The 27,792-nt window shown below is 40.7% G+C and overlaps 1 protein-coding gene across 1 annotated transcript; it reads right to left on the reverse strand.

Moving 5' to 3' along the window:
• Nucleotides 1-3,532: 3,532 nt before the first annotated feature.
• On the reverse strand, nt 3,533-27,299 carry LOC109904489 (bromo adjacent homology domain-containing 1 protein). The gene is made up of 7 exons (XM_020501715.2): nt 27,045-27,299; nt 14,704-16,317; nt 9,975-10,372; nt 7,451-7,610; nt 6,938-7,017; nt 6,009-6,100; nt 3,533-5,418 (listed from the first exon to the last, which is right to left on the reverse strand). The coding sequence occupies exons 2-7, from the start codon at nt 16,295-16,297 to the stop codon at nt 5,229-5,231; spliced, it is 2,514 nt and encodes an 837-aa protein (XP_020357304.1). The 5' UTR covers nt 16,298-16,317; nt 27,045-27,299; the 3' UTR covers nt 3,533-5,228.
• Nucleotides 27,300-27,792: the final 493 nt, after the last annotated feature.

Below are 27,792 nucleotides of genomic sequence, written 5' to 3' on the forward strand. Positions count from 1 at the left end.
AATGAACGTAAAGCTATATGCAGTGCAGAAAGCAACTACACACAAAGAAGATCCCACAACTGAAGGTGGGAAAAAGGGACAATGATGGACAGCTGCCTCTGATTGGGAACCATACCCGGCCAACAAAGAAATAGACAAACTAGAATGCCCACCCAAATTACACCCTGACCTAACCAAATAGAAAAATAAAAAGGCTCTCTAAGGTCAGGGCGTGACAATTTTGGAGATGATTTCCTTTTCAAACAACCAAAAGTGAGCAGTTGTAATCTGAATAAAAGGATCAGATTAGGTTACCGATTACAATTTTAGACAGGTAATTAGTAATGGATTACATTTAAAAAGTAACCTACCAAACTCTCAGTGGGAGCCAACAGAAGTGTCAACAAAAAGGATAATAAACAACACTAAATACACTAAAGGACACTAAACAACACACAACAACACAACACTAAATACTTTCTACAACTCATTATAATTCAATCACAATGGATTTGTTTCCATTAAAAAACTGCCTGTGTTAGCTGCTGAGTAGCTAGCTATGTTGTGCTAGCTAGCGAATATGCTAATGTTCACTAGCTAGCTAAACATTTGTCTATGGGCTGGCACTGTTGGTAGTGGATTATGCAGAGTGAATTAAACACTGTATTTGTCATCTTGCTAGGTAGTTATCGAGCTGTGGCCATCTCGCTAGTATCAACAAGGGCTTTCTACAAAATAGCAACATTAGCACAGCTACTGTAGCCAACTTGATAACATTGGCATCTAGACCATGAATTAAACAACACACACAGACATGCATTGCGAAACAACGCTACTGGCACCTTCTGGATAGAGTATTTTAACAAGGCCGAGTGGCTGACTACTTCAAGGTTTTTCTGTGTGAACACAATAAATATTGACTGCTGACACTCTGTACGGAGGTCATAAGTGCTGTCGGCATGCAAACATTTGACAATCCTACCAGTGTGTCTGAGCTATACGGATTTATATCCTACGCCAACCCTTCCATTATAGTTCAGAAAGCTATTATTATCAGACACATTTAATGTCTGGTAGCCTATACCACATGCCCTAGGATGGAGAAATACATTTCTACAGATCACATAATTTACTTAATTTCCGGTGACTATGACAAATTAATCGGCCACATCGTGAAAGACAATATTTAAATATCTTAAATGCCTAATTATGTCTGTACCCTCCTTCACTCCCCCCAAGTCTGAACCGAGTGCACACCTAGACACAAATGCTAGATCCACAATCGGTGCTATGTGTGCACGCCTTAAGAAGTGAGCATTCTGCTCTTTGGTACTTTTTTGATGGGGTCAGAAGGAAACCAGGCCACCAGCAGTTTGTTTCCCGACCAAATTGACATAACAAGCGAAGTGGTAGCAAATTACATTTCTCGAAATACGGAAAAACAATATTACACCGAGACCTTGAATTAGCCTCAAGAGCATCCGGAAATAAAAGGCACTCTAAGTCGCAAACGATTGAATCAATGGACCAATATTTTTTCTAAAGAAAGCGAAGACAGCCACTCCAAATTGAAGATCTTAAGGACAGCTGAAAATGGGATGAGTGACCTTGCAGGTGTACTCCATTTCCTTGCAGGTGTACTCTATCTCAAGTGTAGATAGAGTTCTACTGTCATTGACTTAAACTGTGTACAACATCTGTGCATGGAAACAGACCGACTGAAGTCCCCATTTTCACTGGGGAACTTGTAAAAGTATTTCACTGCAATAGCCTGCGAGGTATGAGGGGAATGAACACACATGGACACATATTGCCTTTTGCACACAATGTATATGGACTCTCCTTTTTTTTCTCTACTGTGTTATTGACTTGTTAATTGTTTACTCCATGTGTAACTCTGTGTTGTCTGTTCACACTGCTATGCTTTATATTGGCCAGGTCGCAGTTGCAAATGAGAACTTGTTCTCAACTAGCCTACCTGGTTAAATAAAGGTGAAATAAAAATAATAATAAAAATACACAAGTGAGGGAACATGCACACAGACACACACACAAACAACCCCAAGGTAATAGATCAATACAGTACAAGGCGATTAAACTGTAAGTAGTTTACCCTTAATAAGCTTTTATCAAACATGCAGGCTGTTAGACATGCAAATGGAGTTATGTTAAATGGTTAAGGTTAGGGGAAGGGTTAGCTAGCATGCTAAGTAGCTGCAAAGTTGCTAATAAGCTAAAGTTGTCCGTAATGAGAGAAAATCATTTGTGTTGCTAGACATTCGCGTTATAAGCCCAACCAACCGTCCTCCTATTGTTTCTGTCTTAAGTAACCTACTGTCTTTATCTGTGATTGAAATTAACTGTATAGAAAATTGTGTAATGCACACAAAAAGAAATCACATCTTTGTGTGCCTGTCACAAAGTTCCAATAAGCAACTTGTGTCTATTTGGGTTGCTGGGTTTGGGTTGCTGGGATACTGGGTTGCTAATTACTATATTAGATTTCCGAGTCCTTGAACCCCCTATCTCCTGATCCACTCAATAAGAATATATGAATGGCCACCATTAATTCACAAGGAAAGGTGGATTACACATTAAAGTGGCATAAGACATCAAAGGGCTGTTGTAAGCACGGGGCATTACCTTTTTGTGACACTCAAGAAGGTGTCATGAGGAAACTATGAAAGGTCAACATATGATAAAAGAGTACCTTTTATCGTTCCAATATTTTATCGGATTTGAGGATCAATATAAATTAAATGAATGTAAACTTCTGTGTCCGTACATATCAGTTGTCTCAAAGAAGAAGTGCTGATCTTGGATCAGCTTGCCCCGTCCATGTAACCTTATTCACTGTAATCTAGAAGCCAAAACTGATCCTTAAACTACTCCTACTCTGAGACGCTTGATACATACGGCCTATGGAGACATCCATTATTGTATGTGTCAGAAGACAAAATTATGTTGAATTAAACACTGAAAGCAGACCTAGCAGGACACCATGTGGTGGGTTTGTCTTAGTACGCTTCTCATGTTGTTCAACAGCTCATCTCACTGAACCAGGAGAAGGTTAAAGAGCAATTACACCACTTTCCAACCTCATATTCATAATCTCCAGATAATAAGAAAGGTCCTAACAAATGCCTCTCTGTAACCACCTTTCATCCAGTTTTTAAATGCGAAGGAAGTCATACCGTAAGAGAGGGTATTTTCTTGCTCCCCACATCACTTTGAATTTCATAGTGTTTGAAAATCACAGTTTTTAACTTTGTAGAACTTTGTAACTTTATGCAATTTTTCTTTAAAACTGTTTTATTTTTTATTTTTTACATACGTTGACACGGGTATTGTGCTGGAGATAATGAAAATGAGGTTGAAAAGTGATGGAGTTGCCCTTTAAAAGCAGAAAGATTATTATTAGAAAGTCAACTCCGTTCAGGAGCTAAATGAGAGTAAGTTACTGATGTTAATTTGTAAGAACTTGACACAATGTCATGCACACGCAAAGATTAGTCAGACTGACTTTGCAATCTCGTCAAATTAAACTCTTGGATTCAAAATCATATATTATTTATTCCATTTAAATATTGTTTTATATTACACAGGTCCATGTTAAATGATACAAACACTCTGTGTTATGAATATCCTTTCCAATAATTCCCAGAAACTCCATGCTAAAACTTGTAACATATGCACATAAGAAATATGTAATTCAGAGTTTTCTACACCAGGGGAATAAGTTGAATTTGACATTTTACACTCCTTCTATTCCCTTTTTAGTAAATCCATTTGTTATCAATTAACAGAATTTACCAGAAAAAAATGGCATTTAAAAAATACATAAAATAACAATAATGTTGTCCTACTTATCTTGGAAAGCAGTCAATTGCACAAGTGAATGCATTCAACCGAAATGTGTCTTCCACAGGGGATGCCTTAATTGACGTCATCGGCGCCCGGGAAGCAGATATTGTTGGGGGTTAACTACCTTGCTCAAGGGCAATGAACACTTGTTCATTGGTCAGTTCAAGGCAGGGTAGTAGGGCAAAAACATTATCTTGGGGTGGCCCTTCCAGTTAAGAGTCACCGGTCATTCATATGCTGAATTTTAAAAAACAGTCCTTTCCTTTCTGCCCTCCATTTGCACGTTCATGCACGCCTCCGCCACATGCACAATTGTCCAAAACTGAGGGAGTTAAAATGATCAAAGTGATAGCCACAACACGCAGTGCAATATGTTTGGAGTTTGCGCAATATGCATTCATTTGTGTCTGATTTTGAGCAAATACCAAATAAATTACCTAAAAAATTCTATGTAATCTGTTAACTGTTACTGAGGTTTATATCTTCTAAGACAACCAGGGGAATTTGTTCATTAGAATTTCCTGCTCATATAATTATTTCAATTATTATTTAAATGTGAAACATGAATTGCACGATTCAAGTCACAAGTGTGTACCAAAGTTGATGGGTTTATTTCATCACCTCTCCACTCTAGAAGTCCCCCTAGGAATTTCTTCAGCAGCCCATGACAACGGAGGGCATGACAACGAAGGGCACCTCTGAGTGAGTTGGTAAGGGCGAGGGGCTGGTTTGGGATTCACAGGTACTTTACCTCTAAGACAGTGCAGACAGCGAGTCAGTGTTGGCAAACGCCTGGATAATTTCTCGTTTTGAAAAGTCTAAATAATTCACTCTTAAATTACTTTAAAAATAAATTAGATTTTCTCCATATATAAATACATATTTCTCTATGCACTTAAGCCAATTAAAATTTAGAGACTAAATCATTACAGATAAAAGTGTTAAGCCTTCATTTAATTTATGAGTCATCCTGTTAAATCCAAAACAAGTCTTAACTCGTACCATCTATCAACACAAAACGTGACTACTAACCAACATATTTATAGGCAAAGGAATGGGATGAAGCAAAAATAAAATCATCATTTGGCAAAGTAGTAAAAACAAAAAAGGGTATTTGTGCTTGGGATGATAAAAAACATTTCCTCATTGACCAATTGTGACCCACAGGACTTGAGAGAGAGACATTGAGCAAAAACACTTCCAGACATCGAGACTTACTCAGCCTAAAACTGTTGACATCTCATGCCCCTCTCAAAACAGAGTGGCTTGGTCTGTCTCAACTGGCGCTTTTGGTGAGGATTCTGAGGAAAGAACAAAATAGTGTATTTCTAACCTCTTCTTTCACTGTTTAATATTCCTTCCTTCTACCACTGTCCTCACAAGTGCTACTGCAGGTTCTTCAGGATGCGTCCGTAGCGGAAGTCGTAGACGTGGCGACAGACGAACACCAGGTTGGGGTCGATGTCCATGGGCACACAGCGGTGGGCAGAGGTGCCGTATTCAACACAAGGCCGTACCATTCTGGTGGCACTTTCAGGGAGACCCTTCCCGCGACATTTCATGAAGGCACAAAATCTGAAATACCATGTCAAGAAGACCACCCAAAAGCTTAAATGGAAATTCCACCGTTTTTAACCTCATTTTCATTATCTCCAGCAAAATACCAGTGTCTACATATGTGAAAACGGCACATTTCTATGTTTTGTAGAAAAATATATAACAATATAACATTTAAAATGTTCCTCCCGATGACCTCATCAGAAGTTAATGATTTTCAAAAACTAAGAGTTTTGCGCTGCATGGAGAGCATGAAAACACCCTCCCTGTGGCTAGGAACTCGTTGATGGTTTTGAAAATCACTGTTTTTCGTACTTTTAATACTACCTTGTGATGACACAGAGAAGCATTTTTTTCTTGTCTTTTTAATCACAGATCATAGAAACACATAGTTTTTACATATCTAGACACTGGTATGGTGCTGGAGATAATGAAGAGGGTGAAAAGTGGCGGAATTGCCCTTTAACATCTAGCTCACAGAGAAAAATAAAAGTGAACAAATACAATGCAACAGATATAATGTAATACAATCCACTCAACATCATGCGGCTCCCACATCCTATTGATTCTCACGCCCAACTTCCATCAGCGAAAAACAGACATCTTACCTACAGTACTGTGCTAACGTCAAAACGTAGCACTTGTCTTCAATGCAGGCCACACTGTTCTGGTCCTGATGACGAGATGCAAAAATCTCATTCTGGAAACAAGGTCAGGTGACAAAACTGAAGAAAATGATGCATGAATCTTCACTTATGAACCAAAACAAATACCTTGCTTAAAGGGATATTTCAGCAATTTTACATTTGTACATGTATCAAAATATGTCATAACTGAACTAACCCTTTAATATGAAGAGGAATCTCGTAACTATGTGTATCTGACATCATCACCAAGACCCACTTACCATCAGGAAATCACACAGTCATAGGAGATCAAAAAAGTGTGTCTTGTTTTAATCCTAGCTAGTTATCCTTACAGAGGCTTTAGTAGAGTAAAGCAGTAGCTTTGGTCTTCTCAAGGGCCTAGGGTATTAAGTAGGGCACACTGCAGCAAAAAGTTTTACAACAGGTCATGAAAATCAGGCTGTACCACTCTGGTGGCACTTTCAATGAGACCCTCCCCGCTATGTTGGACAAGTTCAGTTAGTGCCTCCCTGTTTCAAAACGTTTTTCTCCCTACTAGCTCTCTCGCAGATCATTTCCACTGGGCACACATTGATTGAATCAACGTTGTTTCCACGTCATTTCAATGAAATTACTTTGAACTAACGTGGAATAAATGTTGAATTGACATCTGTGCCCAGTGGGTTGTGAATAAGGTTGCTGTTTATTATTTCTAGCCTGGGTGAACAAAGTCTGTTTGTTCCTGAGGGATATTGACAACGGGAAGCCTGTAGCCTATTTCTCCAGGAAATACATAATTCAACGGAAGCAATGTGTTTGCCATCTCATTCCCTACGGAGAACCAGGCTGGGGCTGGACAAACATTGTGGATTGCAGCCACACAGTATGAACTCAGCTTTCTGCAAACTCACCTCACAGTGTGTGCTGGGATTGCGGCCTCCCTGTGTGTGTTCTGGGCGGTAGTACCAAAACAGACTCATCATCATCTCTCCTAAGGATACACACAGACAGTGCAATTTTCAGAGTGAAAAGAGGATAACTGAAGTTGTATCGAATTATGATGGGTAGGGATTCCATCCGGTGATGGGTAGGGATCCTATTCATAATATTTCACGTTTTGTCACATTCTCTAAATGATTATGCAGCAAACAATGGTCTGTTTAACAAACCTTGGTTCAAATGGTATTTGTTTTCATTCTAATGTTTTGAGCAATTGATTCCTGCCTGGAACAAAAGTTGGGCAGGTTTTGTACTTTTGGGGCTATTCCATTAGTTCCATTGTGCAAGGCACGTTCAAACTGAAGTATTTCAAACAAAATCAATACTATTTGAACCTGTGGGTCTATGGTTTTAAACATGGCTATAGTTTAGTTTTTCATCCATCTGTGTCAGTTTAGATTTATGTAAAAAAGGCGGTGCCTCACCGGATTCTGAGTCCTCCCATAGGGCTGATATTTTGGCTATGTAGGGCAGACACTTCTTCCTGGGGCCAGAGCGCAGCAGGACTGTGTCTCGAACCCAAATGACCTCCCCATCCCGCGTGACCCCTTCAAAACATTTGCGCAACAGTGTTGTCTCTTCCCCCTGGAAACATATTCAATATATAACCATTGTTGCCACATACTATTAGCTAGCAATGTTATTAGTACATGCAAGCACATGCTAAGCACATGATGTGTAATAATATCATACATGCATACAGACAAAGTTTGTCTTTACAGTACTAAATATAATATTCTGTAGCCTCAGCAAGTTACCTTACAAGGTACAACCAATATCCCTTAAAGGAATAATCCACCCCAAACCACAAATTCCAATGTTGAACATTGTTAAATAACACAAAAATGTGAAAAAAATATTTTGGGGTGAAGAAATGTTTCATTTTGTTGTTATAACAAAGGTTGGTAGCAACATGTGAATTATTTTTTATTTTGTTGCAACGTGAAAATCGTTGTGGAAATCTGTTGCAGCTCAAGTCGACTACAAAACCAACATTGTAGCTAGCCCAGAGAGAGAGCCTTGAGACTTGAGCTGCGACAGATTTCCACAACAATTTCGAAATTGCAAAAGAAGCTAGCAAACATAGCTACGTACAATAATACCAGAGTAAATATCAGCATGTAAAGTAGCTAGCTAGCTGGAAAATGACCTAAACAAATTGCTCTATCCATTTAGAAGTGTTTCTCACTGAGTTCAACTTGCAGTTCCTCTCTGCCCAGATCAAGTGCAGAGTACATTGCTGTGGGAACAATGGCCCTTTCCCACATTTCCCACAGGCAAACAGGGCGCAAGATGGTACTTGAAGGAGAAACTGAATTGAACATTTGGTGCACTGTTTAGATTGAGAACATCTAATCAAAATATGCTTTCTTGTGACGATATAAACGGTTGGATGTGTTCTAGACCAGTGGTTCTCAACTGGTTTGGCCTCGGGACCCAAATTGAACCAGGTTGTCTCAGTCGTGACCCAATATTTGAAAAAAAGAAAAATTGCCAAAACACAATCTGGAAACCTATACTGATGAAAAATATAGACGCAACAATTTCAAAGATTTGACAGTTCATGTAAGTGAATCAGTCAATTAAAATAATAAATGTATTGATTTCACAGGACTGGGATATTGATTTCACAGGACTGGGCAAGGGTGCAGCCATGAGTCAGCCTGGGAGGGCATAGGCCCACCCACTGGGGAGCCAGGTCCAGCCAATCAGAATGAGTTTTTCTCTACAAAAGGACATTATTATAGACATAAATACTCCTCAGCACCCCCTCAGATGATCCCGCAGGTGAAGAAGAAGGATGTGGAGGTCCTGGGCTGGCGTGATTACACGTTGTCTATGGTTTTGAGGCCGGTTGGACGTATTGCCAAATTCTGTAAAACGAAGTTGGAAGCTTATGGTAGAGAAATTTACATTCAATTATTTGTCAACAACTTTGGTGGACATTCCTGCAGTCAGCATGCCAATTGCACACACCCTCAAAACTGCACATTTTAGAGTGGCCTTTTATTATTCCCAGCACAAGGTGCACCTGTGTAATAATCATGCTGTTTAATCAGCTTCTTGATATGCCACACCTGTCAGGTAGATGGATTATCTTGGCAAAGGAGAAATGCTCACTAACAGGAATGTAAACAAATTTGTCCACAACATTTGAGAGAAATAAGCTTTTAGTGAATATGGCATATTTCTGTGATCTTTTATCTCAGCTCATGAAACATGGGAACAAAACTTTACATGTTGCGTTTATCCATTTCTTCAGTATATTTTAAATGCTATATTGATATTAAATGTGGCAATTACATGACAAGGGAACACCATTCCCACCCCTTTTATTGTCAATAATAAAATGTTGCCCATATTATTGATGAAGAATGTTAATAAACTCATAGTTTGAGACCACAAAATAAACCAAAATGGCACTGCTAATAGCTCTATATTAAAAATACTGTTATTAAAGAAAGATTGTTCAGAGAGAAAATGATTTAAAAATGTAAATTCATTATAATTTCTACAAACGTTCTACCTGGTTTAAGTCACTCAAGTTCAGACTGTAGTATTTATTCATAAAATCATTATTATTATTATTTTTAAATGACAACCGCAACCCATTCAAATCTTCCCAACAGTTGAGAATCGCTGTTCTAGACAAGTATGCCCATTCGATCTATTGGCTGATTTGGTGATCTGGAGTGCAGGTAATTGTTTTAAAAGCATTATTGGATGTGATAGGGGATCACACTATCTCCAGTGACGAGAACCATGTACAGTAGCTATAATGCGTTCCTACATGATTTCCTGATTTCACAGATGGACCACTTAGAAGTTAAATCACTGGAATATTATCACTTTACCTACTGATTAAACATAGGCTTTCACCAAATTGACAGGAGTTTCATGATTTTTATTTCTGGGGGTGGATTATCCCTTTAACACAGCAACACGTACCACAGTGAAAACCTCCCTCTCGAAGGGCACGCCCACGGGCAGCCAACCATTGGTTGCCCGGCGACGGGTGAACCTCTGCTGCTTGGCAGCTCTGCAGGCTGCGAGGCCGGCGGGCCCCAGCTGCTGCTTGTCTTGAATGTGGGGGCAGACGGAACACGAGCCGCTGCTCACCCCAGACAGAGAGCTGCTGGGTGGCTTGGCACTCTGAGGGCACTCCCGGACCACCTGCAGCGGGACCTGCAGTTGGCTGGGGTCTGATAGAGAGGTCTGAAAGCAGGCCACTGATTGGGCAGCTGGGGGAGTGCTGGGGCTGGCGGGGCAGCCGGAGAGGGGCCGGGGTGCGGGGGAGGCTGGGACAGAGGAGGAGCTGTGGTCCTCCAGAGATGAGGAGTAGTCTTCTGTAGGGAGAATTGGAGCTGTCAGACACTGGTGTGACCAGTCTCGTAAACACACACACATGCACCCACACGCACGCTAACATAGACCCTCACAAAAACTCTAGACTCATCCTCTCCTTTCCTGTCATGGTGAGCCCACTCTGTTTCAGCACTACTGATATAGAAACACAGATGCTGCATGCAGTAGAGATTAGAACACTGCCTATCTGTATCCCCTGTATTAATTGTAGCTGTGAGGCACAAGGCTGAAACAGCAGGCCACAAATGCACATCAGAATGACAGAGATGTCCATTTATTGTGGTCTGATGGACCACAGACCGGCAGTGTGGAATCAGAGAACTGGTTAAAGTTGATATGATACTGTAATATACAAAGTGATGCAGTCAGTTGATGTCAAAGCATTTTATGCACCTTTTTTTGTGAATAGCGTTTAGCCACCTATTACGCTAAATGTGTTTTTTTGTTGTATTATAGCATTTATGCTACTTGACTCTCATCTCAATCGGCACTCATTTACCACTTCTGTTTATTCCTGGAAGTATATTATTACATAATCTGATGCATGACTGGGTCTGTGCACAAAGGTAGTAGAGACGCTGTATTGTACTCTAATGTAATGTAGAGTCTTTTTTTTTAAACATAGGAATCAACCAAGCTGTGGGGCAGCTTCACCTGACCATTAAGGCCAGCTAGGATGAGAGAGGATGCAATAAATGTCACATGTCACACAGTGTAACAATATGATGAAGTGTGAATATTTCTGCCACCCACATACAGGAAAACGGTTCCAAATAAATGACATTATTACGTGTTCCACCACCCATGTTATTTACATGATTAAATTTCCATGTGGGCTGTGCTATGTCGGTAAAACCTTCCGCTCTCTCAAACAGAGAATCAGTGAACATAAGTTCAGTCAGGATAAACGACAGGGATTATCCAGTCGGAGTACATTTTAATGACCTAAAGCATGACATTTCTACCTTTAGATTTTGTGGCATAGAGAAAGTTAAGATATCAGATAGGGGAGGTGACATTAATAATACTCTGAGTAAAATTTTTTTTTTTTCGGATTTTCACCCTCCAAACATTATTTCCTAAAGGTCTTAATGATATGTTATGTTGTGAATTTGAACATTAATTATTCCCCTATTTAAGATTACTCTGATGTTTTTCGTACGATGTACCCAATGATTAATGAAAACTTGCTCTGTAGGTCTATGTCCTCATTGTGGTTTTACATACGTGTTTAATACATCTTATTTACACACTTTATTTGAATATTTGTGAAATGCATATTGTTATATTTGGTAACACTTATTTGTTTTTCCTTCACCTCCAACCACTTTCGATGCGTGGAACGGATGTGGGTGGGGCTAGGTCTACATAAGGGTGCTTTTTTTTTTTTTACTCACAAAAGCTCTGATGAAGGCTGTGAGGCTGATACGTAAAGCTTATTAAAGATCAGTGATACTATCAAGAGCAGTGTGCGGTTTCCTTTTTCCTTCATCATGTGTGTACAGTACCAAGCTCTGCTACAAAGATTAACAGACCCTATATAGAGGACCACTGGGAGCAATTGGGATTTCAGAGTAACTGGACTTCAGTTGTTCAAAGACCACAGCTTGGCATCTCCGCATGAACACTACTCAGCTTCAGTAGTAAATACAGTACATTCTATCTAAACCATCTGTGGTGAATACTCATACAACTAGTGGCTAGATACAGTAGTTAAGGAACTCCACTGACCATGTACGTTGAGTGGGGGGGGGGGGGGGGGGGGGGGGGCAAGGATAAAGAAACAAAGTTCAGTTCAGGTATGTGGATGTTAAACCCTACCAGGCTTTTAGACCCCACTGAATGAATCCGGAGAACATGACTGAACAAATTTCTTGTAAAATGTTGATTCTTCCCTCCTATTTGACATTTCTTATTCTCTGTAACCTTTTCCTATAACTGCCATTCCTGTGAGGAGTATTCTCAAGGTCAAAACATAAGTATGCTCCACAGATTGTTGCTGGTTTGACTGATCGACTTAAAGGACACTGAGCCATCTAAAACATGTGGTTAACACCCTGCAACTATCATGGCCATTTCACATCATTATCACTGTATACATTCACTTCCAAAATGATTAGCGTCCTTGATAAAGATGAGCAAAAAACGACTGTATAAAATAAATTTGACAAATACTGAGCTATATTGTAAACTAAAAAAAATACATTATTTTAGACGAATACAATTGCTCAGAGAAAGAGATTTTGTTTAACATGTGATAATAAATCAAAAAATTATTGGCAACCCTGTTTTTAATACTCCGGTAGCCTTCCCTTGCGAGGATAACAGCACTGAGCCATTTTCTAAAATGTTTTTTGAGATTGGAGACATATTGGGAGGGATCCTCCATACAGAATATTCCCAGATCCTTAATAACCTTTGGTCTGCGCTTATGGACTGCCTTCTTCAATTCATTCAAACCAAAGGTTTTCAATGGGGTTGTCGTCCGAAGACAGAGATGACCATTGCCAAAATTTTGATTTTGTGGTCAATTAATCCTTTCTTTGTAGATATTGATGTGTGCTTGGGGTTGTTGTCTTGCTGGAAGAGCCACTTGTTGCCAAGTTGAACCTCCTGGCAGAGGCAACCAGGTTTTTTGGCTAAAATGTCCTGGTACATAGTAGAGTTCTTGATGCCGTTGACCTTAACAAGGTTCCCAGGACCAGTGGAAGCAAAACAGCCCCATAACATCAAAGATCCACCATATTTTAAAGTAGGTACCCAGCTAGGACATTTGGTTCCTTGGAAGTTGTGGGAAGATACATTTTTGGTTTCTCACTAGTTCTGGGAATGAAGCCATAAGTTTCCTGACTGGTAAAACTTTTTTTTTTTTTTACGTTCTGAGAACTGACGTGAACATTTAGCCTGTTCTGTTAATTCTTAGGTTGCAGGTAGATTCTGATAACGTTTTACAATGGTTCCCTGGGAGGCTTTATTAACGATCTGTATAGGTTATTTGAAGCTAATTATTAAATTATGTTCTGAGAATATGTTTCAATAAGACTTTTAATAACACTGCTAGCTTAGCCTAAGCTAGAAAACAGTTAGCCAACTCCAGGCACACATGGAAATTCATTTTCTTAGGCATTAATCATGGAAACATTAATTTTTTATTGTGGCACTATGTCAGTGTGATTTGAACCTATTATCTTCTGTTCTCTATCCATGGAATTAGTCCATTGCACCACCAGGATGGAGTTAGCATGCCATGTTTTTTTTACTTATACAAAGCTGTTAATTTTAGTGTATTCAGACAGAACCCATTTCAAAGGAAACAAGTACTCATTATGATCAGGTGTGGCCAATTAGTGACTGAAACACTTAACAAGATCGAGGATCGAGATACATGTAGTTTTGATGACGCTGAGAACGGAATGTATATGTTTTTAAATAATATTTTTCGAACGTTCTCTGAACGTTACTAACGTTTTCTTATGGAAAGTTGTCTTAACGTTCTTCAGAACAATTTGAGAACAAGACTTTAAATAGAACCATGAGGAAACCTGTAGGAAATGTTATGCTGAGTTACTGACATTTCCACAGAAGGACATTGTTCTGAGAACATTAGAGACAATGTGAGAACATTCCCAATGTCAAACCAGTTGCATTCCTAAAACATTATCAACATTTTTATTAAATCCAACCATGTTTCAACTTTTAGGAAACTTCTGTAAAGTAATAAAATACCAAGAAAATAATTAACCACACTCTCACCAAGCTCTAAGAAACATATGTTTCTCAGAATGTTATTTGCTAGCTGGGTATGAGTTTCTTTTCTGAATACACATCCTGCTTTTGTCTCCAAACTCACCACTGGTGTGCATGGCCAAAGAGCTCTATTTTCATGTCATCTGACCATAGCACTGGTTCCAAACCAAGTGCCAATACGTTTAGCGAACTCCTGGCATTTACAATTGGTGGTTGCTCTTAATAATAAAGGCAACCCTTCCAAAGAGCATATTGGTATGGAGGTGGTGAATGTAATTCTCCAACTTTGGCCCTTAGTTTTTTCTTTGCCTCCAGAACCATTTTCCTCACTGTGCGTGGGGACAAGATACACTTGCGTCCAATACCAGGCACGTTTACCACTGTTCCACTGGTTTTAAACTTCTTAATTGTTGCCCAAAGAGTGGTAAGTGGTATACTCAGTTTATTTGCAATTGTTTTTTCAGTATTTGTATAATTTATTTTATACAGTATTTTTGCTCATATTTATCAAGGGTGCTAATAATTGTGGAGGTGACTATTTATAGGCATTTCTGCCTCCCCTTACCCATCTTAATCTTGTGGCTGCAGCTGGAGCAGCCTGCGTTATAGCAGCACCTCCTGCTGGCTAGAGTCGGTACTGCTCTATATGCGTATCCACTGATTTGGCAGGATTCTCCATAACAGTAGACCGGGTGGGCGATTCCTGAGGGTAGAGAGCCCTGTTGTGGAGCCTCGCTCAACGGGATGGGGGCCACAGAGGAGGGAGGGTAGGGCATGGGGATGGAGCTCACGGAGGTCATGAGGGTAGAGGAGGTTTCATGGTGAGAAAAGTGGACGTAGTAGCCCGAGAAACACGGGTAAGGGTGGGGGCATATGGTTAGGGCATGTGGGTGGGCCAGGGAACGGGGAGAGGGGAGGTAGCTATTGGAGAGCGAACGCTCCTCAAGTTTGTCTTCACCGAAGCTCTTCTGATTGAGGAACAGGGCCAGTTGGTGGCAATACTCCGCTGACCTTTCTTGGGAGCAACAGTAGAAAGAAGGAGTCAACTGCTTGACCTGTTCCTCCTTCACAGACTTCATCGGGTAGCCCAGCAAGGCTCGACACTGGAAGCCAGATCTGATGGAGCCGTTCCCCCCTGTAATCCCCTCCCACTGGGGTTCGGGGTGGAGTGACTCCCTCTTATAGAGATTACAGCATTTCTGAATGAGCTGTGGATGGGTCTGGTATTTCCCGTGTTGGAGTTTATGATACTGTTGTTTCTTTAGCTTGGGGTGCAGCGACTGTTTGGTCCTCAGTACTGCACTCAGTTGCTTGCAGTTGGTCTTAGCCACCCGGTGTTTGGCTTTGAAGGAGGTGCTGGTGATCTTGAGCAAAGCAGCAGCATTGAGACTGGCCTGACGCCGGGGGGTAGGACCGTACAGACTCAGCAGATCCATGTCCTCCATCTTCATAGACTTTTTGTTTTGTTTGGAACTTCCAGTTACATAAATGTCTGATTTTGCCACTTTAGGACCCCTTGGGGTGTTGTGTCCCAAAATTACTGCATCTTTTGCCAGATTTCCATTGGACTGTAGCTTCTTTATGAGTCTGGCCCCTTGAGGATATTCTCTATATAAGAGCAGACTATTCACAGCCTCCGCATTCAGAGAGGCTAGTCTCCGTTTGCGAGGCTCCACAACAGGTAATGTGCATAACACTTTTAATTGTTTGTTTAATTCCGGCAATTTCTGATAAGCTTTGAAGGTCTTTTGTCTAGACTTACAGGGCTTGGTCCTTCCACGCACCAGGTTATGGCTCCCTTCCTCTTTGGTCTCTATTCGACCCTTCAAGCAGCTCGCCTTGTTCTCATCACCACTCTCCTCCAGACGGGTGAGAAAGACGCGACAGTTGAGGGTGTCCCCCTCACATTGATCCAGTGTCCTGGCCCTGAGAGGGTACAGCTTCCTGCCCTTCTCCTCCTCCTTCTTCTCCACCACTCTCAGATCATTGCGCTCTTTCGCTCTGCCCCTCTTGATCTTCTTGGGCCTCCCTCTTTTTAGTTTTGGGCGATCGGGCCGGGCTCCCACCATGGCCTCAGCATGTGGCACCACCCCGAACTGCTCCCAGGAGTTACCGGGATGGTATCTGCTCAGAGAGTCCTTCTGTCGTGCATGGGTCATCACATCCCTTCATACAGACCCTGGGGGAGGAGACATAGAAATATCAATGAATGTGGAGAGTTTTTTTGCAGAAACTTAGCCAACATGACAGTGAATTAAGAACATTAAGAAAGTAAGGCTCAATACAGTTTTTATTATGGTACATGTTCGAGAGAGTCTCAGCTTTCCATTGTGAGGTCATATTAGTTTCTAGCCCAAACCATTATGACGCTATCAACACAGAGGGGATATGGGTTTTAAATTAGCCACAGAGTCAGAAGGGTACTGCTGCTGACTTCCATAGGATCATCTCAATAGATGAATTTCCCCTCAGGTGGACACACATACACACACACACACACACACACAATATTGAGTCATGGAAAGCAAAAACTTGCCTTATCCCATTGTGTAGTTCCAATCATGCTTAAGTGATTCGGCAGGTAGCTTAGCGGTTAAGAGTGTTGGGCCAGGCCTCCTGAGTAGCGCAGTGGTCTAAGGTACTGCATCGCAGTGGTCTAAGGTACTGCATCGCAGTGCTAGCTGTGCCAGTAGACATCCTGGTTTGAGTCCAGTGTCGTCCGGGTAAGGGATGTTCTTTTTTTCATTTATTTAAATTTTTTATTTGTTGTCTTTTTTATTATGAACACAACAAATACAAAAAAACAGAAATATACATTTTCGTGACCAAGCTTCCTGATGCTAAGTGTACATGTTATGCTATGCTATCGATAAACTTAAACAAACGCTTGGATTGCTTTCGCTGTAAAGCATAATTTCAAAATCTGAGACGACAGGTGGATTAACAAAAGGCTAAAATGTGTTTTGCAATATTGCACTTGTGATTTTATGAATATGAATATGTTTTAGTAATGTTATTTGACTGTTGCGCTATGCTATTCAGCGGTTGCTGATGAAAATGATCCCGCTAAAGGGATGGGTAGCGCCAAGAAGTTAACACTGAACAGACCGGGACTGTGTATTCAATGGAAAAAGATTCAAATCATATGCTTATTACAACCTCTTAGAAGGGCAAAGATCTACAGTGCATTCGGAAATAATTCAGACCCCTTGACTTTTTCCACATTTTGTTATTGTCACGCCCTGGTCGAAGTATTTTGTGTTTATCTTCATTTATTTGGTCAGGCCAGGGTGTGGCATGGGGTTTTTGTATGTGGTGTGTTGGTATTGGGATTGTAGCTTAGTGGGGTGTTCTAGTTAAGCTCTATGGCTGTCTGAAGTGGTTCTCAATCAGAGGCAGGTGTTTATCGTTGTCTCTGATTGGGAACCATATTTAGGCAGCCATATTCTTTGAGTGTTTCGTGGGTGATTGTCCTTAGTGTCCTTGTTCCTGTCTCTGTGTTAGTTTACACAAGTATAGGCTGTTTGGGTTTTTGTTACGTTCATTACGTTCTTTGTTTTGTAGTGTTTGTAATTGATTCGTGTTTTACGTTTGTTTATTAAACATGGATCGCAATCTACACGCCGCATTTTGGTCCGACTCTCCTTCACCACAAGAGAACCGTTACAGTTATGTTACAGACTTATTCTAAAATGCCTAAACTATTTTTTCACCCTCATCAATCTACACACAATACCCCGTAATAACAAAGCAATAACAGGTTTAGAAATAATTGCAAATGTATTACAAATAAAAGACTGAAATGTCACTTGTAGATACAGTACCAGTCAAAAGTTTGGACACTCTCACTCATTCAAGGGTTTTTCTTTCTTTGAACAATTTTCTACATTGTAGAATAATAGTGAAGACATAACAACTATGAAATAACACATTTGGAATCATGTAGTAACCAAAAAAGTGTTAAACAAATGAAAATAGATTTAATATTTGAGATTCTTCAAAGTAGCCACCTTTTGCCTTGATGACAGCTTTGCACACTCTTGGCATTCTCTCAACTAGCTTCATGAGGTCACCTGGAATGCATTTCAATTCACAGGTGTGCCTTTAATAAAAGTACATTTGTAGAATTAATTTCCTTATTTAATTAGTTTGAGCCAATCAGTTGTGTTGTGACAAGTTAGGGGTAGTATACAGAAGATAGCCGTATTTGGTAAAAGACCAAGTCCATATTATGGCAAGAACAGTTCAAATATGCAAAGAGCAGCGACAGTCCATCATTACTTTAAGACATGAAGGTCAGTCAATGCAGAACATTTAAAGAACTTTTGAAGTTTCTTCTAGTGCAGTCGTAAAAACAAACAATCTCTATGATGTAACTTGCTCTCATGAGGACCGCCACAAGCTCATCATTAAGCTAGAGGCCCTGGTTCTCACCACCTGGGGGAGGTAGGAAAGGTAGGAAACAACATCTCCACTTCGCTGATCCTCAACACTGGGGCCCCACAAGGGTGCGTGCTCAGCCCCCTCCTGTACTCCCTATTAACCCATGACTGCATGGCCATGCATGCCTCCAACTCAATCATCAAGTTTGCAGACAACACAACAGTAGTAGGACTGATTACCAACAACGACGAGACAGCCTACAGGGAGGAAGTGAGGGCACTCAGAGTGTGGTGCCATCAAAACAACCTCCTACTCAACATCCAAAAAACAAAGAATATGATCTTGGACTTCAGGTAAGAGCAGAGGGAGCACCCCCCTATCCACATCGACGGGACAGTAGTGAAGATGGAAAGTTTTAAGTTCCTTGGCGTACACATCATGGACAAACTGGAATGGTCCACCCACACAGACAGTGTGGTGAAGAAGGCACAACAGCGCCTTTTCAACCTCAGGAGGCTGAAGAAATTTGGCTTGTCACCTAAAAGCCTGACCTACTTTTACAGATGCACAATTGAGATTATCCTGTCAGGCTGCATCACCGCCTGGTACGGCAACTGCACCGCCCACAACAGCAAGGCTCTCCAGAGGGTGGTGCGGTCTGCACAACGCATTACCGTGGCAAACTACTTGCCCTCCAGGACACCTACAGCACCCGATGCCACAGGAAGGTCAAAAGATCAACAACCAGCCGAGGCACTGACTGTTCACCCCGCTACCATCCAGAAGGCGAGGTCAGTACAGGTGCTTCAAAGCTGGGACCGAGAGACTGAAAAACAGCTTATATCTCAAGGCCATCAGACCATTAAACAGCCATCACTAACACAGAGAGGCTGCTACCTACATCATTGACCACTTTAATAAATGGATCACTAGTCACTAATAATGCCACTTTAATAATGTTTACATATCTTGCATTACTCATCTCGTATGCAGATACTGTCTTATACACCATCTACTTCATCTTGCCTATGCCGCTCTCTCATTGCTCATCCATATATTTCCATATATTTATATATATATATATATATATTCTTATTCCACTCCTTTACTTATCCTTTGTTTTTCAACAGGACAATTACCCAAAACACATTCAGGCTATGTAAGGGCTATTTATTCAAGAAGGAGAGTCATGGAGTGCTGCATCAGATGACCTGGCCTCCACAATCACCAGACCTAAACCCAATTCATATGGTTATGGTTTAGTTAGAACACAGAGTCAAGGAAAAGCAGCCAACAAGTGCTCAGCATATGTGGGATCTCCTTCAAGATTGTTAGAAAAGCATTCCAGGAGAAGCTGGTTAAGAGAATGCCAAGAGTGTGCTAAGCTGTCATCAAGGCAAAGGGTGGCTACTACTCACCTCCCTGACCAAGGCCCTACTCCCCCAATTGCTCAGAATGGCTGGGAAGCCAGCTCTAGGAAGAGCCTTGGTGGTTACAAATGTTTTCATTTTTAAGAATGATGGAGACCACCGTGTTCTTGGGGACCTTCAATGCTGTAGAAATGTTTTGGTACCCTTCCCCATATCTGTTCCTCGACACAATACTGTCTTGGAGCTCTACGGACAATTCCTTTGACCTCATGGCTTGGTTTTGCTCTGACATGCACTGCCAACCTTCTACAGACAGGTGTGCACCTGCCAAATAATATCCAATCAATTGAATTTACCACAGGTGGACAAGTATCAAGTAGAAACATCTCAAGGATGATCAATGGAAACAAGATGCAACTGAGCTCAATTTTGAGTCTCATAGCAAAGGGTCTGAATGTCTAGAGTTGAAGTCTGAAGTTTACATACACCTTAGCCAGATACATTTAAACTCAGTTTTTCACAATTCCTGACATTTAAAAATTCTCTGTTTTAGGATTCTCTCTGTTAGGATCACCACTTTGTTTTAAGAATGTGAAATGTCAGAATAATAGTAGAGAGAATTATTTAATTAAGCTTTTACTTCTTTCATCACATTCCCAGTAGGTCAGACGTTTACATAAACTCAATTAGTATCTGGTAGCATTGCCTTTAAAATATTTAACTTGGGTCAAACGTTTCGGGTAGCCTTCCACAAACTTCCCACAGTAAGTTGGGTGAATTTTGGCCCATTCCTCCAGACAGAGCAGTGATACTGAGTCAGGTTTGTAGGCCTCCTTGCTTGCACACGCTTTTTCAGTTCTGACCACAAATTGTCTATAGGATCTAGGTCAGGGCTTTGTGATGACCACTTCAATACCTTGACATTGTTATCCTTAAGCAATTTTGCCACAACTTTGGGAAGTATGCTTGGGGTCATTGTTCATTTGAAAGATCCATTTACAACCAAGCTTTAACTTCCTGACTGATGTCTTGAGATGTTGCTTCAATATATCCACATAATTTTCCGTCCTCATGATGCCATCTATTTTGTGAAGTGCACCAGTCCCTCCTGCAGCAAAGCACCCCACAACATGATGCTGCCACCCCCGTGCTTCACGGTTGTGATGGTGTTCTTCGGCTTGCAAGGCTCCCTCTTTTTCCTCCAAACGTAACGATGGTCATTATGGCAAAACAGTTAAAAATGTTGTTTCATCAGGCAAGAGGACATTTCTCAAAAAAGTGCAATCTTTGTCCCCATGTGCAGTTGCAAACTGTAGTCTGGCTTTTTTATGGCGGTTTTGGAGCAGTGGCTTCTCCCTTGCTGAGGTGCCTTTTCAGGTTATGTCAATATAGGACTTGTTTTAATGAGGATTTTGATACTTTTGTACCTGTTTCCTCCAGCATCTTCACAGGGTCCTTTGCTGTTGTTCTGGGATTGATTTGGACTTTTCGCACCAAAGTACGTTCATCTCAAGGAGACAGAGCTCCTTCCTGAGCGGTAAGTATGAAAGCTGCGTGGTCCCATGGTGTTTATACTTGCGTACTATTGTTTGTACAGATGACGTGGTGCCTTCAGGTTTTTGGAAATTTCTCCCAAGGATGAACCAGACTTGTGGAGGTCTACAATTTTTTTTCTGAGGTCTTGGCTGATTTCTTTAGATTTTCCCATGATGTCAAGCAAAGAGGCACTGAGTTTGAAGGTAGGCCTTGAAATACATCCACAGGTACACCTCCAATTGACTCAAATGAGAAGCTTCTAATGCAGTGGTTCTTAACCTGGGTTCGATCGAACCCTAGGGGTTCAGTGAGTCAGTCTCAGGGGTTCGGCGGAGGTCAAGACACACATCCGATTCATATGATTTGTGACGACACGCCCCGCTTGGCCATCATTGACTGCAGGTGATCACGCTACATCGCTTGGCCTATCTGTGCTGCAGGGAATTTGGTGCGCTCAGTAGTCGACTTGTGACTGTCGTGATGGTACGTCTTGTGATTTCTTTCTTAATATTTTAATCCCTTCATACTTACTATGTCGAGCAAAAACAGAAAGTGGTCGGACAAATATGTACAATATGGATTCACATGTATAACGGAACGTGATGGGAGTCCGTGTCCTAACTGCATGATTTGCAATGCCAAGTTGAGCAATTCTAGTCTAGCACCGGCAAAACTAAGAACACTTCCTTAAGCTGCATGGAGATGGAAAATACAAGAACACAACGCTCGCTGAATTCAAGGTGAAGAGAGCCAGATTCGATGAAAAGGCTACTCTGCCTGTTCTCGGCTTTGTACCCATCAACAAACCGATCCTCACAGCATCGTTCGAAGTTGCTTACCTGATCGCAAAGCAGGGCAAACCACACACCACACTGGTGATTTCAAGCCCGGCAAAATTCAGCCTTCAACTCGACGAGACCACAGACGTTTCCAATCTAAGCCAGCTTGCTGTATTCGTGCGCTATGTGAAAGACGACGTGATAAAGGAAGATTTTTTATTTTGTAAGCCTCTTACAACAACAACTAAGGCAGCCGATGTGAAGAAACTTGTGGATGACTTCTTCAAAGACAACAATCTTTAGTGGGATATGGTTTCTGCAGTTTGTTCGGACGGAGCTCCAGTCATGCTGGGAAGAAAGTCTGGTTTTGGTGCGCTAGTGAAAGCCGATGCACCACACATCATTGTTACGCATTGTATTCTGCACAGGCATGCGTTGGCAACAAAAACCTTGCCTCCAAAACTGGCAGAAGTATTAAAAATTGTAGTGGAATGCGTGAACTATGTGCGAACTAGTGCTCTGCGGCATCGCATCTTCAGTGAGCTGTGTAAAGAAATGGGCTCTGAATTCGAGGTACTTCTGTACCATTCTAACGTTCGGTGGTTATCCCGGGGACAGGTGCTGAATCGTGTTTTTGCCATGCGTGTGGAATTAGCCCCGTTTTTGCAAGAGCACCAACATTGTCATTGTCACGCCTTGGTCATTGTATTTTTGTGTTTTCGTTATAAATTTGGTCAGGCCAGGGTGTGACAGGGGTTTATGTTATTTTATTTTCGTATTGGGGGTTGTAGTATTTGGGATCGCGGCTGATTAGGGGTGTTGTATAGGCTTGGCTGCCTGAGGCGGTTCTCAATCAGCAGTCAGGTGATTCTCGTTGCCTCTGATTGGGAACCGTATTTAGGTAGCCTGAGTTTCGCTTTGTCTTTCGTGGGTGATTGTTCCTGTCTCTGTGTAGTGTTCACCAGATAGGCTGTATTAAGTTTCACGTTCCGTTTGTTGTTTTTGTATTTATAAGTTATTTCATGTATCGCCGTTTTCTTTATTAAAGATCATGATTAACCACCACGCTGCATTTCGGTCCGACTCTCTTTCGACAAACGAAGAACGCCGTTACAGTCATGCAGATTGCTTCAAAAATTCTGAGTTCATTCTCATTTTAGAGTACATGGCCGATTATCTTCGCAGCTCTCAATCATCTCAATCAAAAGATACAGGGCGGTGGAGTCAACATCATCGAAGCGGAGGAAAACCTGAAAGCTTTTCAAAAAAAGCTACTGTTATGGAAATGACGAACAGAGAACAATAACTTCGCAAACTTTCCCCTGCTGGACAACTGTGTAAGTAAGATCGAAGATGTATCTGGAGACATTTCTGTAGCCGCGGAACTGAAGCAAGCAATTGCCACGCACTTAGATGAGCTTGCAAATATCCAGCATGGGTGAGACAGCCGGTCACGTTTAGTGTTGAGACAACAGATGTCAATGATGAATACCTCGATGAAATCATTGAAATTCAGCAGAGCCAGGTTCAACAGCAACTCTTCAGAAAAACAACGCTTTCAACGTTTTGGTGTCAACAAATGGTAACGTACCCTGTTATTGCTAAGAAAGCTCTGGAGATTTGTATACCGTTTGTTACAACATATCTTTGCGAGCAATCCTTTTCGCGGACATAAAAACGAAGAAAAGGAACAGACTTTGTTGCGAAAATGACAGAGTGGCACTTGCCAAGGTGAAGCCGCGCATTTCTGAACTGGTCTCTGATTTGCAGTAAATATTAATTATTATGTTTTAGTTTTTGTGTAAAAATCATGTTTTGATGATTTTGTTCTTTGAACACAGTGATGTTGATGCACGGTTCATTTTGTGCACCAGTCAAATATATACCGATGTTTTGAATTTGAAAAAAATCATTTTATTTTTCCAATTAAGAAGTGTTCGGTGAATGCGCATATGAAACTAGTGGGGTTCAGTACCTCCAACAAGGTTAAGAACCACTGTTCTAATGCCATGACATCATTTTCTGGAATTTTCCAAGCGGTTTAAAGGCACAATCAACTTAGTGTATGTAAACTTCTGACCCCCTGGAATTGTGATACAGTGAATTATAAGTGAAATAATCTGTCTGTAAACAACTCTTGGAAAAATACTTGTGTCATGCACTAAGTAGATGTCCTAACCGACTTGCCCAATCTATAGTTTGTTAACAATAACTTTGTGGAGTGGTTGAAAAACAAGTTTTAATGACTCCAACCTAAGTCTATGTAAACTTCAACTGTATGTAAATAAGGTTTTCCATTTTTTTATTGTTGATAAATTTGCTAAAATGTATTTTAAAAAACAGTTTTTGATTTGTCATTATGGGGTATTGTGTGTAGGTTTATGAGGGGGAAAACAATTTAATCCATTTTAGAATAACGTTGTAACGTGACAAATTGTGGTAAAGTCAAGGGGTCTGAATGCTTTCCGAACACACTGTATGTTCTCTCAGGCACAGAACACAAGAGTAAATTGTTCTTCTCACTCCAGAGAAGCACAACTTTCCACAGAGGTCATTCATATCTTAGACTCACTGAAGCGATCATCCATGCCATACAATCCGGATTGAAGTATTTTTTTCCAATACTGGCCGCATGGAGATAAAACCTAAAAGCTGATATGATCCATAGTCTGCTTGAAAAACTCTAATAGTTACTGTCTGAATGGACATTCATTAACTGCTTTCTCTTATGACAATTCATGTTTTATATCATACAAATGCCTATCATCAATCGGCAACCATTCAAATGTTGGTGTGACTACTAAGCAAACAATTTCCTAACAATTAGCCTACCCACTGAAATCAATGCAGAATAACACACATAACTCTAAACTAACTAATCACTCCCAGTACAGGTAGTGGGAAATTCTTATGACATGAATGGAGATGGTTTTTTTTTAATGCACAAATGAATAACTGGTCTTAAAAACAATAACAGGACTACAGGAGCTGGATCTTGTATGAAATACCACTTTGTAACAGTAGGCTCTATACACACCAACAATATGGCACTTTATGGGACCCCAGCCTGCCATTCTATGGATATAGTTTTCTGTTATTCACACAAATTCCTCACACATCAATTACAACAGAAGTTTGATGTAGGCTACATGAATTGCCTTTTGGAATGCAGAATACCCCTTGTCTATATGCATCATATGCATGATTGCTAGCAAATGCAAGACTCTTAAAGACGTGGGTTCACTCAAATACATGCCTTTTATTGAGCCTGCCTTGAGTGCCGGATAGATGGGGTTTGCACATTTGGGACTACTCCATTGAGTCCATTGTGCCAAGCAAGCTCAATCAAGTGCCGTATTTGAAAGAAAACAAATACTAATTGAACCCAGGTCTGGTCCTTTCTTTCTTCACAATATCATTGCACTGGTTTCCTCCAATCTTTTACAACCAAAGAGTAACCTTTGCAAACACCCACTACTGAGTCAAGAAATTAATAAGATATGACAAAAAAAAAAAATTTAACAGATGCCTGTGGTTCTGGTAATCTTGTTTTCTTATGTTATAATCATTTAATTTACAAATCAATACTAAGATGTGTATCAAGAAAATAATCCCAAAAATGCAATGTCATTTTCCTTCTAAAAACAAGCCAACTCTCTGCATGATGTTATTCCTTCTTCAGCATTTTCCTATTCTATAGCAGATGTACATGCAACCAGAATCATGTTCAGTTGACTTGATTCTGGACTGCATTTTTAGACTTGCATTTCCAAACATCCCGCAATTTAAAGGGACATTATTTCCAGTGGACTCAGAGGACCATGACATGCAATACATCAGAAAGACCATTTTTATTTAGAGATAATGAGGGAACAGAAGGGGGCACTTTGAGTTTCTGTCTATGGATGTCAAATCAAGTTGCTTCATTGGGATAAGACAGCAGGCTATGGAACGAATGAAGTGTAAATGACGCACGTTGTTTAAAAAAAAATGTTATTAAAAAAGGAAAACTTTATGGATAACTTGGATAAAGAAAACAATCATAATATTATATGGTTTATGATATGTCATATCGTGTTATTTTTAACTTTCAATAATGGGAGAGAGCGGTGGAAGACCATGGATATGATGAGGGAACCAGGTAGTCTAACGGAGCGTTTGGCTGGTTCGGTAACCAAAATGTCACTGGTTCGAATGCCTGAGCCCGAGAAGGTGAACAATCTGTCGATGTTCCCTTGAGCAAGGCACTTAACCCTCATTTGCTCCAGTTATGTTCTACTATGACTGACCCTGTAAAACAACACATTTCACTGCACCTAATCCGGTGTATGTGACAATAAAGCATATATTTTTTTTTACCGACCTTCCGTTACAGTGCCGTTCTCATAGGGCGTATCACATAAACCTGAACCACTTTCATATCTATCACGGTTCTGGATTTACCAGATTAATTTACCACCATGAGCAACGAGGCTATGAGTTTAGACCGCCAACTCACACGACTCAATGCGTGTTCAATATTTAGATGAGCGATTAGCCTACTAATCGGACATTTAGCCTAACATTATAGTCAGTCATTATAATCCGGTTAAACCCAAATCATGAAATTGATAATGCACTGTAAAAAATCTGTTCTAAATTCTTGAGTTCGACTCCCGACACGGGCTATTCTAAGGCTATACTATAATATCAGAAGTAACGGTTCAGGTGGGTGCAGGCAAGGAATAACCATGACATCTGACTGCATGCATAATGAAGCAGTTATAAACATGTTATTACAACGTATCTCACATAGGCGATACATTAAACATGATGCATTATGCGCTATATAATTTTACCTTAGGTCACGATAGATGGTCGATTTGAGTCCACTCTTACTTCAAATTACACCTTTTTATAAATGATGAACAGTGTCGACGTGTAATTGTGAAATAAAACGAGCACCCAATAGAGCTGAGACATGGTAAAACGGTGACCTACTTCCGAAGTGGCATGCTAGAGATAATATTCATGCGCTGCATTCGAGAGACTGCTGTTGCGCTGGGACAACGAACAGTATCGTTCCAAGAGCCACGATTTTCACAATGATAGTTTATTATCGAAGTATACGGACGTCAGAATTAACTACCAGTGGCCATATCAATATGCTCTAACTGCGACGGAGATTATTTTCTGCACAAACTTGCTGCATGAATCAAACATGCTTCACGAGACGCAGCCGCCCAAGACTATGAAGAAATCAATATCAAGGCAAAACTTTGTTGCAAAGTGCATAATTATGATTCTTCCTAAATCAACCCAAATCGGAACAACTCCTTACTAAATGTAAACCAATGACACCAACGGTATTTGTGTTACCTTGAAATCTAGATTTTCCAATCAAAGTCCTCCCTGGGATGGAGCAAATTCAGTTAATTGTTTTAGGCTATCCAATGTCCACCCATCAACAGCCGACAATGAAAATATAAGCCTACTTAAACTTAAATGAAATCCATGCAGGGCTGGCTCCACGCATAAGTGACATAAACTTTCGCTTAGAGCCCTTGTTTTATCATTCACTGACAGTAACTCAATTAGCCATGTCAG

This window comes from Oncorhynchus kisutch, linkage group LG14 (genome assembly GCF_002021735.2).
Source record: "Oncorhynchus kisutch isolate 150728-3 linkage group LG14, Okis_V2, whole genome shotgun sequence".
In the NCBI taxonomy this organism is placed as follows: domain Eukaryota; kingdom Metazoa; phylum Chordata; class Actinopteri; order Salmoniformes; family Salmonidae; genus Oncorhynchus; species Oncorhynchus kisutch.

Excerpts from the sequence above, each read along its gene's own strand:
- LOC109904489 (XM_020501715.2), bottom strand. The coding sequence starts at position 16,297 with ATGACCCATGCACGACAGAAGGACTCTCTGAGCAGATACCATCCCGGT. Across the intron at positions 7,611-9,974 it reads AGAGGGAGGTTTTCACTGTG|GGGGAAGAGACAACACTGTT; the intron begins GTACGTGTTGCT and ends ATATGTTTCCAG. Across the intron at positions 6,101-6,937 it reads ATCCCAGCACACACTGTGAG|AATGAGATTTTTGCATCTCG; the intron begins GTGAGTTTGCAG and ends CCTTGTTTCCAG.